General features: G+C 42.2%; 1 protein-coding gene and 1 pseudogene across 1 annotated transcript in view; one reads left to right on the top strand and one right to left on the bottom strand.

Annotated features, from left to right (window-relative positions):
* Window positions 1-24,759, bottom strand: part of LOC124623025 (calpain-D-like) — a 517,886-nt gene that overhangs the window by 42,382 nt on the left and 450,745 nt on the right. The window contains 3 exon segments of the mRNA XM_047148816.1: window positions 489-685; window positions 13,037-13,201; window positions 23,960-24,157. Of these exon segments, the coding sequence (XP_047004772.1) occupies window positions 489-685; window positions 13,037-13,201; window positions 23,960-24,157 (560 nt within the window).
* Window positions 11,414-11,531, top strand: LOC124623453 (annotated as a pseudogene).

The raw sequence follows: 24,759 nt of genomic DNA, 5'->3' as shown, positions 1-24,759 counted from the left end.
TGTAAATAGCAGCACTCTCCATCCAGGAGATAATTTTGCTCTGTCTGTGCATTGGTGTCTATAATAAATGTGCGTTCTGTGTTGTATGTCATTGAACGCAGTGCTTTCAGACTTGAACTTCATTGTTGTTACGATGTGACACTATATACCTGACAAAATAATAACCATCCTATGTCTTACAGTGGAGAACAATCACTTTCATTAATGCATGTTAAGTAGTGCCTGTACAAACATAGAGATAAGTAGAATCTTTCATTTGCTCCAAGATCTCAAAATTCGTACACATTACCTATTGTTTTGACACTATTCCAGAACAAGTGCCATGCAGTACTTTTGTCATGCAGAGAAATACAAAAGAAAAATCTAATTCAACAAATGTTTTAGTTCATTGTTTATTTTAATAATTTATTAAATCTTGTCAATAATTTATTCAATGAACAATGCAAAAATAAAGTCTATTATTTATAAATTCCTCTTGCACAGCTAACCTGTATGCCAGTGGTTGAAGGCGAGGCACACAAGAACATACTGGCCACGTTCGAGCATCTTTTGACAACCTACAAAGCCACGAACTTGTCTCTTGCTGTGTTCAACAAGTCTGCCAACAGCTGGGCATGTAGGAGACCGTGTTTTGAAGACGACAACACACAAATCCAGCTGGGACCTCTGAGATTTTTCTGAATTCCTGTAACATGACAGCAAGGTTGTTTATAATCGACAAATGCTTCTGCTCAGAAAAGTACTTTTTGTAATTAAGATAAATTTACAGTACTGCTACTTAAACTTTCTTGATGACAACTCATGATAGAGATTACAATGGAAATCGTAATATTTTAAATGTGTGTTAATAAAAAAGGGCAGGAAGAAATATGAGTCTAGTTCACAATGATTCAAACATTTCCTGGCAAAAATAATGCATAAAAAATGCTAAAGATGCTTCAATCGTTCCCCATTAGATATCAACAAAAAGGCAATGGTGGAGGAAGAGTGCTTAGAATACATGCAGAAAATGAAAACAAAAAAGTGCAAAGTATTCAGGAAGAAATGAACATAGTGAAATGCAACAGATAAACTTCAAAATTCAGGAAATGTATAACAATCTGTCCATAGGAGTCAACCAGATCAGAAGAAATTAGTTACTAGAAAATAGACAATGAATATATGAGACACATCTGTAAAGACTGGTCAAAGAAAATGAAAACTAAAAACGTAATCGTGGCTGAAAGAAAAGTTGATAAATAAATATATATTAAAAAAGAAGAAAAATAAGGGAGTTTGAGGTGGGAATTGGAAGAGAGAGTGAGAAACAGATCAAAAAAAAGAAAGAGAGAGAGAGAACTCTGTGTAAAAGAAAGAGCTTGTGAAGACGGTAATACATTATGGCAGAAAGGAGGCACAGGATGTAGAATTGTGAATTATGGTTTATTCATTTCATTATGTACATTTCCGTAGAGAAGAAATTTCAGAAATTTACATTACAGCACAACATAAATTTTACACTAACAAATAATAATATAAGATTAAAATGTTATTTCTATGATCAACAAAAACAGTCAGTTTTTAAAAATAGTCTTTCCTTCTCATGCCATACTGTAAGTCTCCCCTGCCCCAGGGGTGGGCAACTTTTCCGAACTATCCATCTTTCCTGAGCCCTGCCAGGCCTTTCCCTTCTTCTCTCTTCCTTCCCCTTCAACCCTTCTGTCAATAGGAGGAGTCACTGCCTCTGACACCGTGCACATTTCTTTAACCTTTATATGTGTTTTCCCCTACCACCACATGATGAGTAAATTTTTTTGTCTATCCATATTTCTATGATGAGCTATATACACCTAGCAGGGTATGAAGAAGGTTTAAGTTTGGAATTGCAGGAGTTGGGTTCAAAGATACGGTTCTCAAAAAGAGGACATCACATTGATCGGTTTCTTATGGTAAGTCAGTGAAGTAGCTGGAAAGTGGCTGAGACCAGCCAGAATGTTCCAGGATGTTCAAGAATGATGTAGAATGTAATAGAATTTTCCAGAAGATTCAGTTATTTTCTACAATGTTCCAGAATGTTTTAGAATCTTCCAGAAGATTTGAGAATGTTCTATAAGGTTTATGACAGGGATACGTTCCATCAAAGGTATGTATGGGTGATTGTTAGACACATGTAGCAGTATACTTACGGAAATCAGTTAGGGCAAATCAAGGAAGTGACACAAAATGAAATGAATTTAAGTACAGGGCGCACATTAAGTGTGGGAACACTTTCAGTTATTTATTGCACAAGAACTAAACACTGTGCAGATGTCATACATATTTCATTTTGAAGAGAAACTCTTAAAGGTTTTTTTTTTTTTTTACAAACATTTTATATGTGAACCATGAGTGACCCAGTAGACGCCAACACGGTAATCAAATTCTTGCCATACCCATCCCTGCATGGCATTATCGACTGTGGCAGTCGCTTCCCATTTTCTCTCCCAGAGTCTGCTACATCACGTGGTAGAGGCAGTACATACACTAGATTTTAATGTCGTCCCCCCCCCCCCCCCGCCCACATACACACACACAGAAAAAAGTCACACAGAGTGAGATCTGGTGATCGGGGACGCCATTTCATAAAACAGCTGTCCCCTCCTGTAGCATGGCCGATCCATCGATGCGGCAGCTCTGTGTTCAGGTACCCACAAACTTCATGATGAAAATGGGGTAGAGACCCAACCTATTGAAAGATGAACAGAGAGTCCAATTGCAGTTGAGGCATCAGCCATTGCTGCAACATGTCCAAGTAGGAATATCCAGTGACAGTGCTCTCGACGAATGACAATGGTCCATACAGTTTTCAATGTGACAAGGCACAAAAAACATTTACCTTTGGGGAATCATGCTCAAATTCAATGCATTCGTGTGGATGCTTTGTACCCCAGATTCGTCAATTATGCCTGTTCACTTTCCTATTAGTGTGAATGAAGAGTGGATATGTCGCTAAAAATTAAGTGATCAACAATGCCATGCCCATCCTCATTCAATTGTTGAAACTGCAAACAAAACTCAAAACGCTTGTCTTTGTCATCATCCATGAGCTTCTGCACTAGCTCCAATTTGAATAGTTTCATAGGCAGCTTCTGTCGAAGGAATTTCCACACTGTCATTGGAGCCATTTCGAGTTCACGGGACGCACGACGCACCAATTTCTTTGTACTCCTTATGAATGTCTCTAGTACATGCTCCACATTCACTTCGTTCACATTGGGATGACTACTCCTCTTTGCTGGGCACAAGCAACCCGTCACAATCAATTTGTTGTGTCAGTGGTAAATGGCCTTCCTTGGTGGTGGCTTCTTACCGTACTTTGTTCTAAACATCCATTGAACAGCTGTAGTACACTTGTTTTTGTTGAACTCCAACATAGAAAGCTCACTCCGCACCTGAACTCGCCATGTTTGTGACTATCGCTGACTATCGGCAAATGACCAAATTATGCTGTAGCGAAATACATTAAAAAAAAAACTTTCAGGGTTTCTCTTCAAAATAACATATGTATGACATCTGTACAATGTTTGGTTCTTGTGCAATAAATAATTGAAAGTGTTCTCGGACTTTATGTACACCCTGTATAAGTGAATTGCTTAAGGTAGTGAACAGTATGTTAAGTGGAATTTTAGTGCGTTAAGTAATATTAACATGTAACAGGATGCTGTAACAAACAGAAAAGAAGGAAACAGTCACGACATGAAACAGATGAGGAGGAAGAAGCACACTTAGCTTCACAGTGGAAGTGAATGAACAGATTGAGAGGAAAATTTAGAGAACAAATTAAAGAAAAGCGTTCAGTGAAACACTCAGCAAGCTGATGTAGAGTAAATGCTGAAGGAATGAGGTCAAAATGAACTAAGTAGAGTTAGAACGAGTGAAGTTCTTGAAAGACAACAATCAGAGGTACATGAACAAAACATCAGTGTATGAGAAATGCAAAGCAGAAGAAGTAAAAATGATACTTTGGTACATAAAGCTTTTTTTTTTTTTTTTTTTGGGGGGGTGGGGGGGGGGGGGGGGGGGGCACAACTACAATGGTCATTAGCACCCAGACTAAGTTAGGAATTCAAAAACAGCATAATCAAATGTCCTTAGACAGGTTTGTCAAGTTGATAAAACGAAGAACGCGAGCAGCTGCTCCTCGGACATCCGCTAAAATGGCATCCAGAGTACATGGCAGGCCAAGATCAACACGCAGTGTATTAAAATTCGGACAGGACGTTAAAATGTGGCGGACCGTGAGAAATTGCCCACATGGGCAGAACAGCTCCGGCGCAGCTGTCAGCAGATGGCGATGGCTGAACTGGCAGTGTCCAATTCGTAACCAGGCCAAAGCGACCTCCTCCCGCCGAGAAGGGCATGAAGAGGACATCCAAGCCGCGGGAAGAGGTTTCAAGGCCCGAAGCTTGTTGTCCGCACGTGCAGCCCAATCGGCATGCCACAGCGACAAAATGCACTGACAAATGACCCTGCTACAATCTGATGAAGGGACACAACAAGAAGCTGTCCGAGGCTGGAGGACCGCACCCTTGACCGTGGCATCTGCAGCTTCGTTCCCAGGGATACCGACATGGCCAGGAACCCACATAAAGCTAACCGGAGAATCGTCATCCACCAGCTGCTGAAGAGAGCGTTGGATCCAGTGCACGAAAGGGTGAACCGGATACGGATCACTGAGGCTTCTGGATGGCGCTCAGGGAATCAGAGCAGATGACATAAGCAGATTGTCAGTGGCGGAAGATGTAAAGAACAGCCTGGTAGAGAGCAAATAGCTCAGCCGTGAAGACCGAACAATGGCCATGGAGCCGGTATTTGAAACTGTGTGCCCCGACAATAAAAGAACACCCGACACCGTCATTGGGCTTAGAGCCATCTGTATGAATGTAGGTCATATTAATGAACTTCGAACAAAGTTCAACCAAACGGGAGCTGTATACCGAACCGGGGGTAACCTCCTTTGGGAGCGAGCTGAGGTCAAGGTGAACGCGAACCTGAGCCTGGAGCCAAGGTGGCGTCCGGCTCTCACCCACTCGAAAGGTTGCAGGAACTGAAAAATCAAGGTGCTGAAGGAGGCGACGAAAGCGAACTCCAGGGGGTAGCAGGGCAGAGACATACAACCCATATTGATGGTCGAGAGAGTAGTCAAAAAAGGAACGATAAGACGGGTGGTCGGGCATTGACAGTAGCCGACAGGCACACTGACAAAGCAGTATATCGCTCCAGGAAACATGTAAGCTGCGCGCTGCAATAGATGGTAAAATCGTCCACGAAAAGGGAGCCTGATACATCAGCTGGGAGGCAATCCATAATTGGATTGATCACTATGGCGAAGAGAGCGACGCTCAAAACTGAGCCCTGAGGCACCCCATTCTCCTGGCGAAAGGCGTCAGACAGGACAGAACCCACACATACCCTGAACTGTCGATGCATTAAAACAATAGGTGTCATAAGCCTTCTCCAAATCAAAGAACACAGCCGCGGTCGGACGCTTCCACAAGAAGTTATTCATAATGTAGGTCGACAAAGTAACCAGATGGTCAACAGCGGAGCGGCACCTATGAAATCCACATTGTACATTGGTAAGTAGGCGTCGAGATTCAAGCAGCCACACCAAATGAGAGTTAACCATTCGCTCCATCACCTTACAGACACAGCTGGTAAGTGAGATGGGTTGATAACTGGAAGGCAAGTGCTTGTCCTTCCCCGGCTTAGGAATCGGTACAACAATAGACTCACACCAGCATGTGGGAACATGACCCTCAATCCAGATGCGATTATAAGTACGAAGAAGAAAACCTTTACCCGCAGGAGAAAGGTTCTTCAGCATCTGAATATGAATAGAATCAGGTCCTGGAGTGGAGGACCGTGACCGGGCAAGTGCATTTTCGAGTTCCCGCATGGTGAAAGGGTCATTATAACTTTCACGATTCGAGGAGCGGAAGTTAGGTGGCCTAGCCTCCTCTGCCTGTTTTCTGGGGAGGAAGGCAGGGTGGTAATGAGTGGAGCTCGAAACCTCTGCGAAAAAGTGGGCGAAGGCATTGGAGACATCCTCAGCGGTCACAAGTACGTCATTCACGACCATCAAGCCAGAAACTGGTGAGCGGACCTTAGTGCCAGATAGCCAGCGCAGGCTACCCCAGACAACAGAAGAAGGAGTAGAACTGATGAAAGTGCTTGTGAAAGCAGCCCAGCTGGCTTTCGTGCTTTCTTTAATAACACGTCGACACTGCGCATGTAATTGTTTATAAGTGATACAATTCGCCACCGTAGGGTGGTGTTTTAAGGTGCATAAAGCACGTCGACAAGCACGTAAAGCGTCTGCATGCTGCGGTCCACCAGGGGACAGGTACACGATGTGGAGAAGAAGTAGTGTGAGGGATGGAATATTCAGCAGTAGTGAGAATGACTTCCGTGAGGTGTGCGACTATTGCAGCTTGCGAAGATTTGATCCTGAAAGGTCACCCTGGAAGAGAAGAGCCCCCAGTCTGCTTTGGAGATGTTCCTACTAGTTGAGCACAGAGAGGGGGTATGATGCAGGAGATGGATAACACACAGGAAGTGGTCACTCGAATACGTATCAGAAAGTGCATACCATTCAAACCGGCGTGCAAGTTGGGTAGTACATATAGAGAGGTCTAAATGGGAATAGGTGTGAGGGGTGTCCGAAAGAAAAGTAGGGGCGCCAGTATTGAGGCAGACAAGACTGAGGTGGTTGAAAAGGTCTGCTAACAGGGAGCCCCTCGGGCAGGATGCTGGAGAGCCCCATAGGGGATGGTGGGCATTGAAGTCTCCAGTAAACAAAAATGGTGCAGGTAGCTGAGAAATAATTTGCATCATATCTACCCTGGTAACGGCAGACGACGATGGAGTGTAAATGGAAAATGTAAAAGTGGGGAGAGTAATTCGGATGGCAACTGCCTGCAGGCCGGTGTGCAATGTGATGGGATCGTAGTAAATATCATCCCGGACCAGCAACATAACCCCTCCATAAGCCAGAATACCAGCCACAGGGGGTGGGTCAAAATGCACAGAGGTATAGTGTGCCAAGGCAATTTGATTGCATGGGCGTAGCTTCGTTTCCTGGAGAGCTACGATGAGCGGACAGTGCAAGCGGAGCAGCAACTTTAAGTCCTCTCGGTTGGAGCGAATGCTGCGAATATTCCAGTGAATAAATGCCATCGTGAGAAGAAAAAGAAAAAGGAGAAGCAAGAAGGGGTCACCTCGAAGGCCACTGAGGGCCTGGCTTCGAGCAAGCACTGCCGCCGCTATCAATAGGCGGAGAGTCATCGTCCATTGGTTCAATAGGTTCATCGGCCATCTTGTTAAGATGGCCGGGACAGGGAGCTTCCTCCGCCGGTGAACGGCCAGATGTTCGGCTACCAGCGGTGCAGCCGGTGAAACGGATGACGGCCTGAGGCGACAACCGCTGGGTGGCGCAGGAGAATAAACGCGCCGTGGCGGAGAAGGAGAACTTTGCTTCCTATGAGCCTTCTTGGAAGGTCGCTTAGTGGAAGTACTGGTCGATGGCTGGGAGTTCGAGGTACGTAGGAAGTCTGCACGGGACGGTTCCTTCTTGAAGCCCCGTGCATCTGACTTCTGGGTCTTCGTCTTGGCAGAAGCTGATGGAGGTGCTTGTGTCTTAGGGGTGACAGGAGGAAGAGGAGACGTTGACCGGGCAATCTTAGCACTGGCCGAACGGACGACTGTAGTGCTGACAGTCAGATCACATGTCTGCGTCGCCACCTCCCTGGTAGTTCGAGGAGAGGCGAGGACAGTACTGTATTTCCCCGCTGGGAGCAGCGTGGGCTTCCTACAAGCAAATAGCTTGCGAGCAGCTGAGGTGGACACTTTCTCTTTGACCCAAATTTCCTGGATACAGCGTTCTTCCTTGTAGATGGGACAGTCGCGGGAGGACGCTGCATGGTCACCCTGACAGTTCACACAACGAGGAGACGGAGATGGACAGTCACCCTCATGGGCATCCCTGCCACAAGTGACACATTTAGCCGCATTAGAACAAGACTGATGAGTGTGATTAAAACGCTGACACTGGTAGCAGCGCGTAGGTGTCGGGACATAGGGGCGAACAGAAATAACCTCATAGCCTGCTTTGATGCGCGACGGCAGCTGAACACTATCAAAGGTCAAGAAAAGTGTCCGGGTCGGTACAAGGTCATTGTTGACCTTTTTCATGACCCTATGGACAGCCGTCACGCCCTGCTCAGCGAGGAAGGACTGAATCTCCTCGTCAGTCAATCCGTCGAGTGATCTAGTATATACCACACCACGCGACGAATTCAAAGTGCAGTGAGCCTCCACCCGGACAGGGAACGTGTACAGGAGTGTGGCCCGAAGCAGTTTTTGTGCCTGAAAGGCGCTCTCAGTTTCTAGTAACAAGGTACCATTACGCATCCTGGTACAAGACTTGACAGATCCGGCTATGGCATCTACGTCCTTCTGGATAACGAAAGGGTTGACAGATGAAAAATCTTTGCCGTCCTCAGATCGAGAAACTACGAGAAACTTTGGGGCAGGCGGTAGTACTTTGGTCACTGGTGGCTGGTCAAGTTTCCGTTTTTGGGCGGAAGGCGAGAGAGAAGAAAAAGAGAAATCCATTGTGGAGGAATCCCCCATGATTGCCAGCATCTCCGATGGCGCGCGCCTTCCTTGTGGGGACCCTCGCAGAGGGCACTCCCGCCTTAGGTGAATGTTTACACCTCAGGTCACACCTCGCGAGAAACGGACGGAGGGACCAATCGGCATGGTCGGAAGGTGTCAGCTCAGGCAATCACCCCTCCCTGGGCCTGGCCTTTACCAGGGGGTACGTGCGTGCCTTACTTGTCTACCCAGGGTGGGGAATTCCGCGTTACCCCGTCACCGGCTACGCGTGCAAACGCGTGGGTCGGCCTTCAGGCATGCACAGGGAGGAAAGAAGAAAAGGAAAAAAGAAGGGAGAGAGGGAGAGAAAGGACAGACTGTCTCAAATGCCGAGGCGGAGACCAGAGGGTGGACAAGAGGGCAAGGAGAAGGAGAAGAAGGCAAGCGAAAAAGTAAGGAAGACAGTGAGACGGAGAAGGAGAAGGACAAAGAAAGGAACCAAACAAAGGAAGGAAGAAACCAGAATAAGTGAAAAACCAAAATGACCACAAACATAAGTTGCGGAACCATCTGTCTCCGGACGCAGGCGCAAACTACCCCCTTGAGGGGGGGGACTCCTTTTAGTCACCTCTTACGACAGGCAGGAATACCTCGGGCCTATTCTAACCCCCGGACCCGCAGGGGGGGCATTCTGTTATGTTCCCACTAAAAAGTATAACAAACATTAACATGTTGTCACTGGCAAAATGGATCAAATGTGTTAAAGTGGGCTCATTGTTATTGTTGCCAAACAAATATTACAAATTTTTGTAAGTGTATTTCATTGGTGATGAACAAAAAGAAGTCAATGAACATCATGCAAAAATAAGTGGACTGGAATGATAAATCATTGAAGAACTGGAGAGGGTTTTACCTAAGTACAATCAGTTGGTTCACATATTCAAAACAGCACTGGACCAATGATATCAGATGAGTATAAATTTATAATTCGATCCACCAAAATACTAACTGGAGAACCAATGTTCATATGTTGATCCAATATGCCTTAAGTCAATGAAACTGCCACTGTAATTGTGGACAGCAAGTACACAAGCTGTGATGTAGTTATTCAGAAAAGAAGAGGACTACAACACACTGCAGAAAAACATTGTTCTTAGGGTGATCTTCAATATCTGTTTATTTTTATAAGAGGAGAAGATGGTTACCATTTCAATTTGAGACAAGTGAACGCCAAAACAAAAAAAATGGTTCAAATGGCTCTGAGCACTATGCGACTTAACTTCTGAGGTCATCAGTCGCCTAGAACTTAGAACTAATTAAACCTAACTAACCTAAGGACATCACACACATCCATGCCCGAGGCAGGATTCGAACGCCAAAACAGGTGCAGAAACAAATGGAAAAGCAACTTCGAAGGAATTTATGCATATCATAGAATAACAATATACAACAAGGGATACAATCATATTACCACTTCGTGTCATTTACGTCAACAATTTTTAGTTGACATGTGGGCAAAAAGAGAGACAGAATGAATGTTATTCCTGTGACATAATCAACAAAAATTGTGTACAGAAGAATATATTCATTTGAGAGACACAGTCACAGATGATGGCAACCAGTGAATATTTTGTAAGCTTCTCAGCATTCTATGTAGAAAATCAAATGAGAATTACTTTTCCGGTCTTCCGGACAGAGTGAGATTTTTTTGGACGAGGGGAACTGGGATTCTGCCTCCACATTCATCTGCTTGGAGGCAGGGTAAAGCAGTGACACCAGTTTCATCACAGGCCACAGGCTGAGCAATTAAGTCTGTTCCTTATCCCATCTCAACAGGTGGGACAGGCCTCACTGTCTCCTGATTCTCCGAAAGGTACTTGGGCACCCACTGTGCCCAAACTTTGCCATAATGAAGCTTCTCATGGATTATGTGGAGCACAGCAATGTCGCATGTGGTGATCTTACAATTCAATCATATAAGCTTCTTCAGAGCTGAAATTGTGGCATCGCTGGTGACAACATACACTTGACCAGACCATGGCATGTCTTATGTTCACATGTCCCGCCTCATAACACTGACACCACTACAATATTGTACACCATGTGAGACACTGTTCTCCATACCTCTCTTCAATCCTGCAATAAATTTGTGAACTATGTTTCCCTTCTGTGCAAAGAAATTAAATGATCGCTCTGTGCACTGGTCAGGAAGAATCCATCATGCAACAAACTGCAGGACCAACTCTCCAGCACTGTGGAAATTGCTGCAAAGCCATTAACTTGACTTGTGCAGCTGTGACTGTCACCACACCGTCTCTCAGGAAACACACTCACCCACTAGGATTACATACAACGCTGCTACAGTGAATGTCTCTTTTCAATTGAGTATACCTTGTAGTAATTTCATAGATATATATTCTTACTGATTATTTGCTAGAATACACAAAGATGAACACACTTCATCTTTTCTGGATAGTATAGTTTTATGTTAGTTGATTCAGCTGTCTTTAATCTCTGCTTTCCTTTTCCTACATTTTGCACTACAACTGTCGTCCTACAAGTTCCTATAATGTAGTACTTTTTTTATAAGAATAAGCACCTATTTCAAAAACCCTAACTACATTAAACCCAAATACTTGTTTTGGTACAGAATATCATAAAATCAACACAATTAAAGAGTCTATGTCACTCGATTTGTTTTTTAAATAGTGTGTTATCGAGGTAAGAAATGAAGATTCATTTGTGTTGCATGGTAGTGAGCCAGTCTACAATTAAAGTGTATTCTCATCACTGGCATGGCAACGGCCTTGCCGCAGTGGATACACCGGTTCCCGTCAGATCACCGAAGTTAAGCGCTCTCGGACGTGGCCAGCACTTGGATAGGTGACCATCCGGGCTGCCATGCACTATTGCCATTTTTCACGGTGCACTCAGCCTCATGATGCCAATTGAGGAGCTACTCAACTGAATAGTAGCGGCTCCAGTCAAAGAAAACCATCAAAATGACCGAGAGAGTGGTGTGCTGACCACACGCCCCTCAGCTGAGGATGACACAGCGGTTGGATAGTCCCGATGGGTCACTTGTGGCCTGAAGACAGAATGCTCATCACTGGCATGAGTTGTAATGGATCTGCTCAATACAACTCATTTTCCACAAAGTATTGTAGATTACAATCCATCAAATGCCCTCTTGATACATCATTAACATAACAGTTATTGTTTCCTATCATCATTGCTTATGGTTATTAAATGTAATATATTTGTATCTTTTCAGGAGTAATTTTGATCATGTCAATACTGTACACATATCTTTGGATGTAAAGATCAGTGTTTTCAAATATCTGCCTCCCCACCATTTTCATTCATAGTTGAAGATTATTACTGTTACTGTCGTTGATTTTTGAGTATCAGTGCAATACTGTCTGCTATGGAGTAGCAAGCAGCTGTGAGTCAGCTGTAGTTGTGTGATGGCACAGTCAGTTGTACTCTGGTATCTGGTACTGTAGAGTTTGTAGAGTTAAGATGAAATAAGATGGATGCAAGCATGTTGAGTCCATTGAATATTGGTTTTTGTAAAGTTTTTCTTCAAATTATACAAAGCGTTTTGAGTAGTGTGGAGTGAATGAATCACCATAAATTTATAAAAAACATGAAGTGAAATCTCAGTTCGTGTTTCATTATTACATTGCACCATACATATATGACAGCAACATCCCTTCCTTCTTGCAGGAGGCAATATCATTGAACTAGACAAGCTGACAATGTTAACTACTAGCTTTTATTGTTTTAGCAGACACTAGTTCATTTTCCATTGTCACACAAACATTTGCATTGTTCATAACTGTCCAACTCTGCAAATTGTTTGTTGATATCATTGATAATTGAAGACAATAGACTGAGGAGGCATGTTAAATAGTGGACTAGATTTCTTGATATAGAACACTATACATTATCCATTATTGTTGGTGGAGAAGGCATTAAAATTGGCACACTTCTCATAGTTGAAGTTTATGACTGTTACTGTTGTTGTTGCTGCTGCTGTTGCACAAAATAAATTTATTTGCATAACATCCATGTCAAAAGAAAAGAAAGAACTATAATTTTCTGGTGGAAAGGTAACTTCTTCTGAGCCGCGCGGGATTAGTCAAGCGGTCTAACGTGCTGCAGTCATGGACTGTGTGGCTGGTCCCAGCGGAAGTTCGAGTCCTCTCTCGGGCATGGGTGTGTGTGTTTGTCCTTAGTATAATTTAGGTTAAGTAGTGTGTAAGCTTAGGGACTGAGGACCTAAGCAGTTAAGTCCCATAAGATTTCACACACATTTTTTTAAAACTTCTTCTGATGTTTAAATCAACACATGTATTTCTTAACATTGGAAAGAAGCAACAACATAGAGATTAGCCCATAATCAGAGAATGCTTACCTTTGTCCCTCCTGAAATAATGTGAATTCAGCTTCAGTTGGTTCAAGCACGGTCAGCAGCACACATGACAAGTGATCCAGGGAGGACAGAGGTGGTAGTGTTCCTCTTAAACGGACTTCATTCCACCCAGAACGCACTTTGCAAATGTCAATGCAATCAAAATACCTATAACAAAACAAACTTTCACAAATGCTGAAAGCTGAAAGTGTGAAATTGTGAAATAGTCACACATCTGTGTGTGTGTGTGTGTGTGTGTGTGTGTGTGTGTGTGCGTGTGTGTGTGTGTGTGTGTGTGTATACACACCCGCGGGCACATGCATGAACACATGTCTTATTTTCATTATACAAACATACAAAATTTTGTGTACATAACCTGTTACTGACTTGACCCACTTCATCTTTATAGAAATTATAGAACTACACTCCTGGAAATGGAAAAAAGAACACATTGACACCGGTGTGTCAGACCCACCATACTTGCTCCAGACCCTGCGAGAGGGCTGTACAAGCAATGATCACACGCACGGCACAGCGGACACACCAGGAACCGCGGTGTTGGCCGTCGAATGGCGCCAGCTGCGCAGCATTTGTGCACCGCCGCCGTCAGTGTCAGCCAGTTTTCCGTGGCATACGGAGCTCCATCGCAGTCTTTAACACTGGTAGCATGCCGCGACAGCGTGGACGTGAACCGTATGTGCAGTTGACAGACTTTGAGTGAGGGCGTATAGTGGGCATGCGGGAGGCCGGGTGGACGTACCGCCGAATTGCTCAACACGTGGGGCGTGGGGTCTCCACAGTACATCGATGTTGTCGCCAGTGGTCGGCGGAAGGTGCACGTGCCCGCCGACCTGGGACCGGACCGCAGCGACGCACGGATGCACGCCAAGACCGTAGGATCCTACGCAGTGCCGTAGGGGACCGCACCGCCACTTCCCAGCAAATTAGGCACACTGTTGCTCCTGGGGTATCGGCGAAGACCATTCGCAATGAAGCTGGGCTACGGTCCCGCACACCGTTAGGCCGTCTTCCGCTCACGCCCCAACATCGTGCAGCCCGCCTCCAGTGGTGTCGCGACAGGCGTGACTGGAGGGACGAATGGAGACGTGTCGTCTTCAGTGATGAGAGTCGCTTCTGCCTTGGTGCCAATGATGGTCGTATGCGTGTTTGGCGCCGTGCAGGTGAGCGCCACAATCAGGACTGCATACGACCGAGGCACACAGGGCCAACACCCGGCATCATGGTGTGGGGAGCGATCTCCTACACTGGCCGTACACCACTGGTGATCGTCGAGGGGACACTGAATAGTGCATGGTACATCCAAACCGTCATCGAACCCATCGTTCTACCATTCCTAGACCGGCAAGGGAACTTGCTGTTCCAACAGGACAGTGCACGTCCGCATGTATCCCGTGCCACCCAACGTGCTCTAGAAGGTGTAAGTCAACTACCCTGGCCAGCAAGATCTCCGGATCTGTCCCCCATTGAGCATGTTTGGGACTGGATGAAGCATCGTCTCACGCGGTCTGCACGTCCAGCACGAACGCTGGTCCAACTGAGGCGCCAGGTGGAAATGGCATGGCAACCCGTTCCACAGGACTACATCCACCATCTCTACGATCGTCTCCATGGGAGAATAGCAGCCTGCATTGCTGCGAAAGGTGGATATACACTGTACTAGTGCCGACATTGTGCATGCTCTGTTGCCTGTGTCTATGTGCCTGTGGTTCTGTCAGTGTGATCATGTGATGTATCTGACCCCAGGAATGTGTCAATAAAGTTTCCCCTTCCTGGGACAATGAATTCACGGTGTTCTTATTTCAATTTCCAGGAGTGTATTTAATATGGAATTAATATACTAAGGAAAGTTCGGCCAGAATGTAAATAATTGGTGAGTAAAGAAGACCACTCACTGAATACCAGTAGTGTTGAATTGCTGGTCCTGCTGCAGCAGCCAGAGACATTGGTCATGTATATGTGAGTCGCACTTATGTTAATGTGCGTGTGCTTCCTACTTCAGAAGAAGGTCTTTTGGCCACAAGCTAAAATGTATGCAGTCTTTTGTTATGCTTGTCTGCAACTCAATGAATAGCAGTCTATCCTTTTCATTATATTATTATTATTCCAGCATGCACTTTCCACTGTTTAATAACTAGGTTAAGAATATTGCATCTTTTCAATTAAAACTATCATGAACCAGGAGAGGAGCCAGTCGCTTGCTTTCCCCATCTTTGCCAGATCACAGAACAATGTTCATCTCAGGTTTAAAAAAACATTAATCAGGAAAGGGCATACTCAAATACAACTACATTCCGCTCCACAGCAGTGAATGCCTTACCATGTAATATTTGTACACAGCATGAAAAATTCTGTTATCATAGGTCCAAAGTTACTGGTGTTTTTATTTCAAGGTAACTGCATTTTAATCCCATTGTTTTCTGATATCACATTTTTTCTCTGTACCTAAAATTTCATTCTTTCTAAAGCTATATGCAACTTATTTGTTAAGAATACTGTAATAAATCCCTCGCTTAAAGTAAGATTCAGTATATGTATCATCCAGGTTGAAAATTAGATATTCCATCATGAAAGGGTGAAGTTCACTGGAATGACAAATGAGAGTCAAGTGAGTTGATCAAACAGTTTAACCAATGGCTTTTGTCATCTAAGAAATCTCCCAAATAAATTCAGAACTGATCATGGGTGATATAGTTAGAAGGTAAAGTCATATGACATTGTTGGAAGGAAGTTTCTCCTTGGTACCTTTCTTTTCTGAATCGTGAGTGTTGTGTCTTATGGCTGTGTTGACTGCATGTATAGTACCGTGCTGTGTTTGTGTTATTGGAAACATTCAAATAGTTGTTGTTATTGCTTTCTTTAAAGTTACATGACAGCATGGTCATCATTGTTCATCAAAAATTAGTGACGAACTTATCAAAATAATACAGTAGCAGTATAATAGCCAAATATTAAAAAAGACAAATACATGACAAAATTCAAAAGTATATGAAGAGCTGCAAAAATTATTCTGAAACTTGACTGTGAATGCCAGATTGTGAAACACACATGGCATTCCCTGCAAATGCCTTGTGCAGAAGCTGGAGAGACACATAACAGTCCAATAGCCTCAATACTTTTTCATTGTTATGATTCAAAACAAAGGACAGGCCCCAAATCAGACCATGCCCTCTCATTGGCAAACTGGGTGCACTCAACTTAAAAGTGACATACTGATGTTAGTTCTGTGGTAGGTTCTCCCTCAGTAGATAGAAGAAGCTACATCATGGATAACTGGTTTACTTTACGGTCCACAGAATTTTGTCTCTCACTACAAGCCACCCCTCCACACAGCACCATATGGCCATGTGCGTCAAGAGTAAGGTCATTGCTTGCAAAATGACTTTAAAATTTGTCACAGTATTTTCTATACATGCCTCCTAGGATGTTCATCCGTAAGTCCATTTCCATGAATTCCCAGATGTCCTGGTAGCCAGCAGAATAGCACCTCCTTCCCTGTATTTGTAAGTTAATGAGGGTATACTGGATGGACTGGACTGGTTTCTCTGCTGAGTACGTGCACTGGATGGCTTTCAGTGCACTCATGGGCTCAAACCAGATGAGGAACTCTGTAGCTTTAATACTTCTCTTCTAATCCAGTGTTTGTCAAGATTGCATGTCATTGACAGTGAGTTTGTTTGGTAAGCAAATCTTGAGATCATGATCAGGACAAACAGCTGAGCAATGAAGCTGGTTACTCCATGCTTAGTTCCCAGAGGTGTGAATTATTAAATAATTGTAGTGCTGACACCAGATGTCAGACTTTGCTTTATGGATGAATTCCAAAGTGCTGTCCCTTCCATATTACATAAAATCTAAAATTAGCTTCAGTCTCTTGAGACTCCAGACTCCACCCTTGGGCAAAAATTGGAATCTGTTCCACATGATATGCCACTGGGTCAGTTTTCACATGAATACCAAATGACTGTCATATGTGGACAATTAAAGAATGCCTTTTCCATAGATAGATCCAAATATATTCAACACTCTTCCACCTACAATAAAACAAGACATTGGCAACACCTATCAATTTAAAAGAAAATTAAAACTTATCTCACTAACGACTTCTTCTACAGCTTGACTATATTCAAGGGTTGAGCATTCTGCATCTGAAAGACAAATAATAATGATTTGCAAAAATGCTTCTGTCCTCTCTTTTGCAGATAACTCTTACTTGAAAAGTACCAATATAACCAACTAATATTAAGCTACCAATAGAAGATAAGCAACAGCTAGCTGAGGAAGAGCACTTTTTTGAAGTAGCAGCTTCTTCTTAATTTGCTAGCTTATTTTTCTTTCGGCATGACCACAAATAATATTAAGTAGTAAAGTGATAGCTATATGGATTAAGTTCCATGATTTGTGTGTCTTGTTAATGTATACTTTGATCTGTCCAAATTTTTAAAAGTTCTCCCTCTTGATCAGACTGCAGAACATGATTAATGAGTATGTGTGTGTTTGACGGGGCACCTAAGTAAGTAGCATACTAGTGGGTGTGGGTCAGTTAAGTACTTATACACCTGTCACACTAGAAGGAGTTACCACTACAAAGATAGTAGCCACTCACCAGCCCTGGCATGATCTTCAGATGCATAGTGATTGCTTAACCATAACCCTGGTACTTCTGATGGCCACCTCCTCCTGTTAACACCAGTGTGATATATGAAGAACTGATGTGGGAAAGACCATGTAAGATCTCCATATTAGCCCCACGGATAGAAGTGACAGAGGATATTATGGCTTTAAGAGACATTGCAAACTTTCTCAACAGGAAAAAAAATGTCAATGGTATGTTGCCTCATGAGGAAACTGTAGTGGCTAGCTGCCACCTACACAGTCAGGTTATATCATTAGAACACATACTGAAAGTGAGTCATATGCAATCTGGACTCAATGTCTTTTCTTTGCAGCTGTGATAACCTCTCAGGCAGGTATGGCCCCTGGGACTGCTCCTGTCCTCTATAGTCATAAATGATCTGATGGATAGGGTTAGCAGCAATCATCAACTGTTGATGAGGCTGTAGTATATGGAAAAATATCACTGTTGATTTGCTGTAGAAGGATACAAGATGACTTACATAAAAACTATCTTTGGTGTGGTAAATGGCAGCTTGCTCTAAAATAGTAGAAAAATATAAGCTATTGCAGATGAGTAGGTAAAAATCTTCACACATATGACCACCAACTCCACTATCTCGGACCAGAATGCTGGCCCAAGATGCTGGAGTTGGTGATCGTTTGTGCATGAGGTGTGTTTGCTTGTGTGTGTGTGTTTTACTGACAAAGGCTGTGGCTGAAAGCTTTATGTGAGTGTCTTTTAACTGTGATTGTCTGCAATTGGACGTGTGTCTTCTTTACGGTAAGTAGCAAACTGTCTTTTCCTTCACTGTTGATATTTCTACCTGGAGTTTTCATTGTTTGATAAAAAAATCCTGTAATGTTCAAATACAGAATTAGTGGTGTGCAGCTTGTCATAGTCAAGCCAATTAGATATCTAGGCATACTGTTGGAAATTGATATGAAACGGAACAAGCATGTAATTATGGTAGTAGGGAAGGCGAGTGGTCAACTTTGGTTTATTGGGAGAGTTTTAGGAAACTGTAGCTCATCTACAAAAGAGACTGTGTACAGAACATTTGTGCAACCCATTCTTGAGCACTGCTCAAGTGTTTGGGATCCCCACTTTGTCAGATTTTAGGAAGACATCGAAGCAATTCAAAGGCATGCTACTGGCAGGTTTGATCAACTTGCCAGTGTTATGGAAAAGCTTCATGAACTCAAACAGGAATCCATGGAGGAAAGATGATACTCTTTTCACGAAGCACTACTGAGAAAATTTAGAGAACAAACATTTGAATCTGACTGCTGAACAATTCTACTTTCATCAACGTACATTTCCTGTAAGGACCATGAAGAGAAGATAAGAAAAACTAGTGCTTATATGGAGGCATACAGACAGTCATTTTTCCCTCACTCCACATGCGAATGAATTAGGAAAGTAAATGACTAATAGTGGTATATAGCACCCTCTGCATACACCATGCGATGGTTCGCAGAGTACGCATGTATGTTACTGTAGATTTGGATGTTGATGTAGATTATTGGTATAACTTCCTTTCAAGAGTCAGGAAAATATCTTGCCTCTCAAATGCAGTTGAACAGGGTGAGGACGCTGCCCCTATGAGGAGTCACAACACTGCATTATGCATTTCGTTTTTACCATGTGTTGCCTCATGCCAGAAAACAATGGATCCCAGAAGGCTGTTGCTGGCAGTTTCTTCATAGACATATTTCACCATTGTCGTCACTATGTCTCTCTGGTTAGTCTCACTGCACCAGTAACTGGGCACATCCTAAATCATCTAGAACTCCTCTGGATACTAATATGGACTTAGTGAAACAATGTATATTATTCAGGAATGAGCCTCTCTTTGCTTTCATTAAAGGCTGCTAGGTTCTCCACAGTTGGTTGGCATCAAACTGTGCGGAGTCACATTACTGCTCCTCATTTACAGAGTGGATGTTCACTACAGGAAGGGGCAGGCAATATTCATAAGTGACAAAACTTGGAAAAGAATGCTCTGCGCCTTGGAGAATCTCATTAATATTGTAACTGAATCATTACTGGACACACTTGTGATGTTCAAATACAACCAGTTCATTGTACAAGATTCAGTCAACCACCCTGAATATCCATTTTAAGAGCTACCATTTGGACGCCAACTGTTTTGCTAGTTGTATGCAGAAATGGAAAGTGGTCACTTGAGTGCAAACTGTCAACCAATTCTCACTGATTGTAACAGTGAGAACTGGAGACCAAATCAAGAGACTGATGGCAGAGAAGCACTCTGTATAAGTTCCATATTGTCTGCTCTACCCAGGGAATATGATTCTCCTCTGCATGAAGCCCTCAACAGCACCCATGCTGACAGAGACCTATAGTCTCATTGTCTACAGCTTCATTATGGTGCAAGTATAGAACAAATGATAACATTACATAGTATGTGTAATGTTAATGGAATTAGGTAAAGAGTTGCATTCTTTGCTAATAAACATGGAGACATCATCTTTAACCCTTTACTTGCCAAGATCATTACTTCTGTGGAGACTATAACCCCTCATAGGGGCATCAATGTCACTGAAATGTGCCTTCTGATGACAAACACACTGCTCTCACTTGTGGTGAATCATGACTTCTCTAAATTTTTAAAAATTGCACATTGTATTTTTTATTCAAGACACCCGGTTTCAACAGTCTTTGCTGTGATCTTCAGGCTTAAACATCGTTTTATAGTGAAACGTATTCATTTTATGCTGAACATCACGCACGAGATGTCAGATGGGAAAAACTCAGCACATTACAAAGTTTGTCATCACTAAAACCTTTACAAACACAAAACATCTTGTCCAAAAGGCCATGTCCATATACATCTTGCACATAGATGCTTGTTACATGATACAAATACAGTACACAATAGCACATCTGTTTACATATGCTGGACACATACTAAACAGTGCAAATTCACTTTAAATAATGTATAAGCACCTTGTCTTCAATAAGAAATATTTTGTGCAATCTTGGCTTTTGAATGATCTTTAACAATTAAAACAGGTTACCCTTCAATACTCTCTTAATGAGAAAACTCAATTCTCCAAATTTGTCCTGAACTTATTCACATTCCATTGGAGTATGGAAGAAATTTTACAGATGAGGTTTTTCCTTCTCATTCCTTTTTTCATTACATCCACATGATTGCACTTTGATGGGATGGGTTTGTAGTTATAGAAGCATGCACAGAGTTTATAGTCATCTATGAACAGCTTCTGAGAGCTACATTCCTTTTTTTTAATTTTTTTTGTGAGGTGATAAATATTTTACAAAAAAGTTGAATTCACTGTCTGATTTGCAAGGCATATGACTGATGACTAGGTTTTATCATATATAATGACTGTCTACAAATCCTCATTTTCGCAATTGGTGATTGGTCAAAGTCTTTTGAGCAGAAGTGATCAGCTTGCAGTTACACAATGAAAAGATTTTAACACACCAATATTACACTTTTAATAACCATTTCTATTGATACACAACATATTACCCATGTAATGTAATGTGCATCAATAGAAATGGTTATCAAGGCTCTGATGCTTGTGTGTTAAAATTTATGGACAGAAGACTTTAGTGCGTAGACTGATATTATATGGAGTAAAATTTTTTTAGCATTTTGAACAACTTTCAGTCCACCCTTTCCCTATTGTTGGGTTGGTTACTGTCCCTTCTGTTTTCTATGCATCTGCATCTTTGTATCCTTCTAGCGATTCAGGAAGGCTGTTTCATCTACATCTACGTGATTACTCTGCTATTCACAGTTAAGTGCCTGGCAGAGGGTTCAATGGACCACCTTCAAGCTGTCTCTCTACAATTCCACTGTCAAACGGTGTGCAGGAAAAAAGAGCACTTAAATTTTTCGGCGCAAGCCCTGATTTCTCTTATTCTATCGTGATGATCATTTCTCCCTATGCAGGTGGGTGCCAACAGAATGTTTTCACAATCAGAGGAGAAAACTGGTGATTGAAATTTCATGAGAAGATCCCATCGCAGCGAAAAACGCCTTTGTTTTAATGATTGCCACTCCAATTCATGTATCATGTCTGTGGCACTATCTCCCCTACTTTGCAATAATACAAAACGAGCCACCCTCCTTTGAACTTCTTCAATATCAACCATCAGTCCCACCTGATACGGATCCCACACCACACAGCAATACTCCAGAATAGGGCGGACAAGTGTAGTGTAAGCAGTCTCTTAAGTAGATCTGTTGCACCTTCTAAGTGTTCTGCCAATGAATTGCAGTCTTTAGTTTGCTCTACCCAAAACATTACCTATGTGGTCGTTCCAACGTAGGTTATTTGTAATCGTAATCCCTAAGTATTTAGTTGAATTTACAGCCTTCAGATGTGTGTGACTTATCACACAATCGAAATTTAGCGCATTTCTTTTAGTACTCATGTGGATAACTTCACACTTTTCTTTATTCAGGGTCAATTGCCACTTTTTGCACCACACAGGTATCTTATCTAAATCATTTTGCAATTTGTTTTGGTCATCTGATGACTTTACAAGACAGTAAATGATAGCATCATCTGCAAATAACCTAAGAGGGCTACTCAGATTGTCTCCATTGTCATTAATATAGATCAGGAAAATTCAGGGCCTGTAACACTTCCTTGGGGAATGCCGGATATTACTTCAGTTTTACTCTACAACTTTCCATCTATTGCTACGAACTGTGACCTTTCTGTCAGGAAATCACGAATCCAGTCGCACAACTGAGACATTATTCCATAGGCACACAGTTTGGTTAGAAGATGCTTGTGAGGAACAGTGTCAAAAGACTTCTGTAAATCTAAAAATATGAGTATAAAGAGCTAGTTGTGTTCCACAAGAACGATATTTTCTGGATCCATACTGACTATGTGTCAATAAATCATTTTCTTCGAGGTACTTCGTAATGTTCAAATACAGTATATGTTTCAAAACCTACTGAAAATTGACATTGGTGATATGGGCCTCTAATTCAGCAGATTACTCCTATTTCCCTTTTTGGGTATTGGTGTGACTTTAGCAACTTTCCAGTCTTTTGGTACAGAACTTTCTGCAAAAGAGCGGTTGTATGTAATTGCTAAATATGGAGCTATTGTATCTGCATACTCTGAAAGGAACCTGACTGGTATACCATCTGGACTGGAAGCCTTGCCTTTATTACGTGATTTAAGCTGCTTTGCTACACCGAGGATATCTACTTCTATGTTTCTCATCTTCGCAGTTGTTCTTGATTGGAATTCAGAAATATTTACTTAATCTTCTTTGGTGAAGGAATTTCGGAAAACTGTGTTTAATAACTCTGCTTTGGTGGCACTGTCATCAGTTTAAGAACAATTTACCTCTGTCTTGATATACTTTTTGTCTTTGAAGTGTTTCACAATTTTCTTCTCCAGTCTTCAGTTCTCTCTTAATATGACCCAACCAGCTCTCTCTGAGTCATCCTATTGGTCCTTCCCCTAGCACATTTCTATCCAAGTATTGTTTTGGCAGACAATTATCTTTTGCCCTCTTCACATGTCCAAACTACTTGTGCCATGCAGTACTTTGTCACTGACAGATCCATTTGCATCTTTCCTCTGATGTCTTAATTCCTAATTTTATCTCTTCTAGTTTTCTGCAAGGCTGACTGCAGAAACTTCATTTCTGATTTCTCGTGTTTCTTAATCATAGTACCTGATATATTTTCATTTTCCCTTTTCCAGTCATTGTTTCCTGCCTTTATCCAGAGTCTTAGATCATTAATCTACCTTGCCCCTGAAAAGTATTTTCTGCACCCTTTCCTCTTAATGAAAGAACTTTTTTCCAATTTTTTCAAGGTGGTAATTATTATTATACCAGTGGTTGCTGTCAGTTGGCAAATAAAAAATTAGTCTGTCAATGTCACAGCCAGCTCTGGACAATATAGAGCTAGTCTGTGGTGTACATGACATGCCAAGAATGGTGGGAGGTGCGTTGGATAAGTTTTAATTAGTACTTCTCTGTCGCACATACAATTATTTTTCATTTGTGGCAGTTCTTTTTTCTGTTCATAGCATCAGTGGGCACAGGATTGCATAGGGCTGACTAGCAAGGAGAGCTGGATTTGTCTTTGGACTGAAGACCACAAAAACACAGTGTCAGTACTTATTTTCCTCTAATTCTTTACCACTAATGCGATGTAAAGATTTTACACTATATATATATGTAAACACAAAGTGTACAAAAATTTTTATAATTCTTTTGTAACTGTAACTGTACTCTAATGGAAAATGTTTTTTGAGTATTACTTGAGAACATCATCAAAAGATATCCAGAAAACACCATCAGAGGCTCCAAGAGGCATTAGCATCTCTCTCAGGTGAGGAGTCCAGATAGGAGAATCATCAGACCAGTCACCTTTCCATGAATAGTGGCCCCATGGATTGCGCAAACGAAGTAGTCTGTTGCCTTGTACATCACAAACATCCAGAACAGAATAGGCATGCCTGTAGATACAAAAGGAAAGAAGTTATTTAAAAACACAAAAGGCAGTATACACATAAGGATACAACAATTTTTTTTTTAATATTTGTATTACAAACTAATCAAAAATGCTTTTTTAAATTCTTCTTTCCCCTCAGTATGAATAAGTTTCTTTCTTTGGCTCTTACTTGCAACCCTATCGGATAGTGTCTCAATTTTTAAACTGCTCAATTTCTTTTTTATTTTTGTAAAAGAAAGAGACTCATAGTCTTACGTAAAGTGATTTGTTTCTCTAACTTTGGTGTGTTTTTTGTGCCTGGTTTACACTTCAGATAAAATGAAAGAGAGGATTGCTGTGTTAGAATGTTAGTGCTCTTTTAGCAAAAGCACACGGAATAGTTTTACTTGTCACTTGACTGGTACCTTGTACTGGACATTGGAGTGACAGTTGAGTATAATATGGCACAACATTAGATATCAGTGCTTTTGATTGTGACTATGACTTCAGACACTTCACCTTCAAAAATGTAATTACTGCACTGTTCACATGCTACTTTGTCAAGACAGTATTGTGAGTCCCTTCATTTGCAGTAAACTACAGCTGCTAGAGGCAACTGCCTGGGCA

The sequence above is a fragment of the Schistocerca americana genome, chromosome 7, assembly GCF_021461395.2.
Source record: "Schistocerca americana isolate TAMUIC-IGC-003095 chromosome 7, iqSchAmer2.1, whole genome shotgun sequence".
NCBI classification, from domain to species: Eukaryota; Metazoa; Arthropoda; class Insecta; order Orthoptera; family Acrididae; genus Schistocerca; species Schistocerca americana.
Note: the sequence above shows the minus strand (reverse complement) of the source record. Positions and strands in the feature narration are given on the sequence as shown.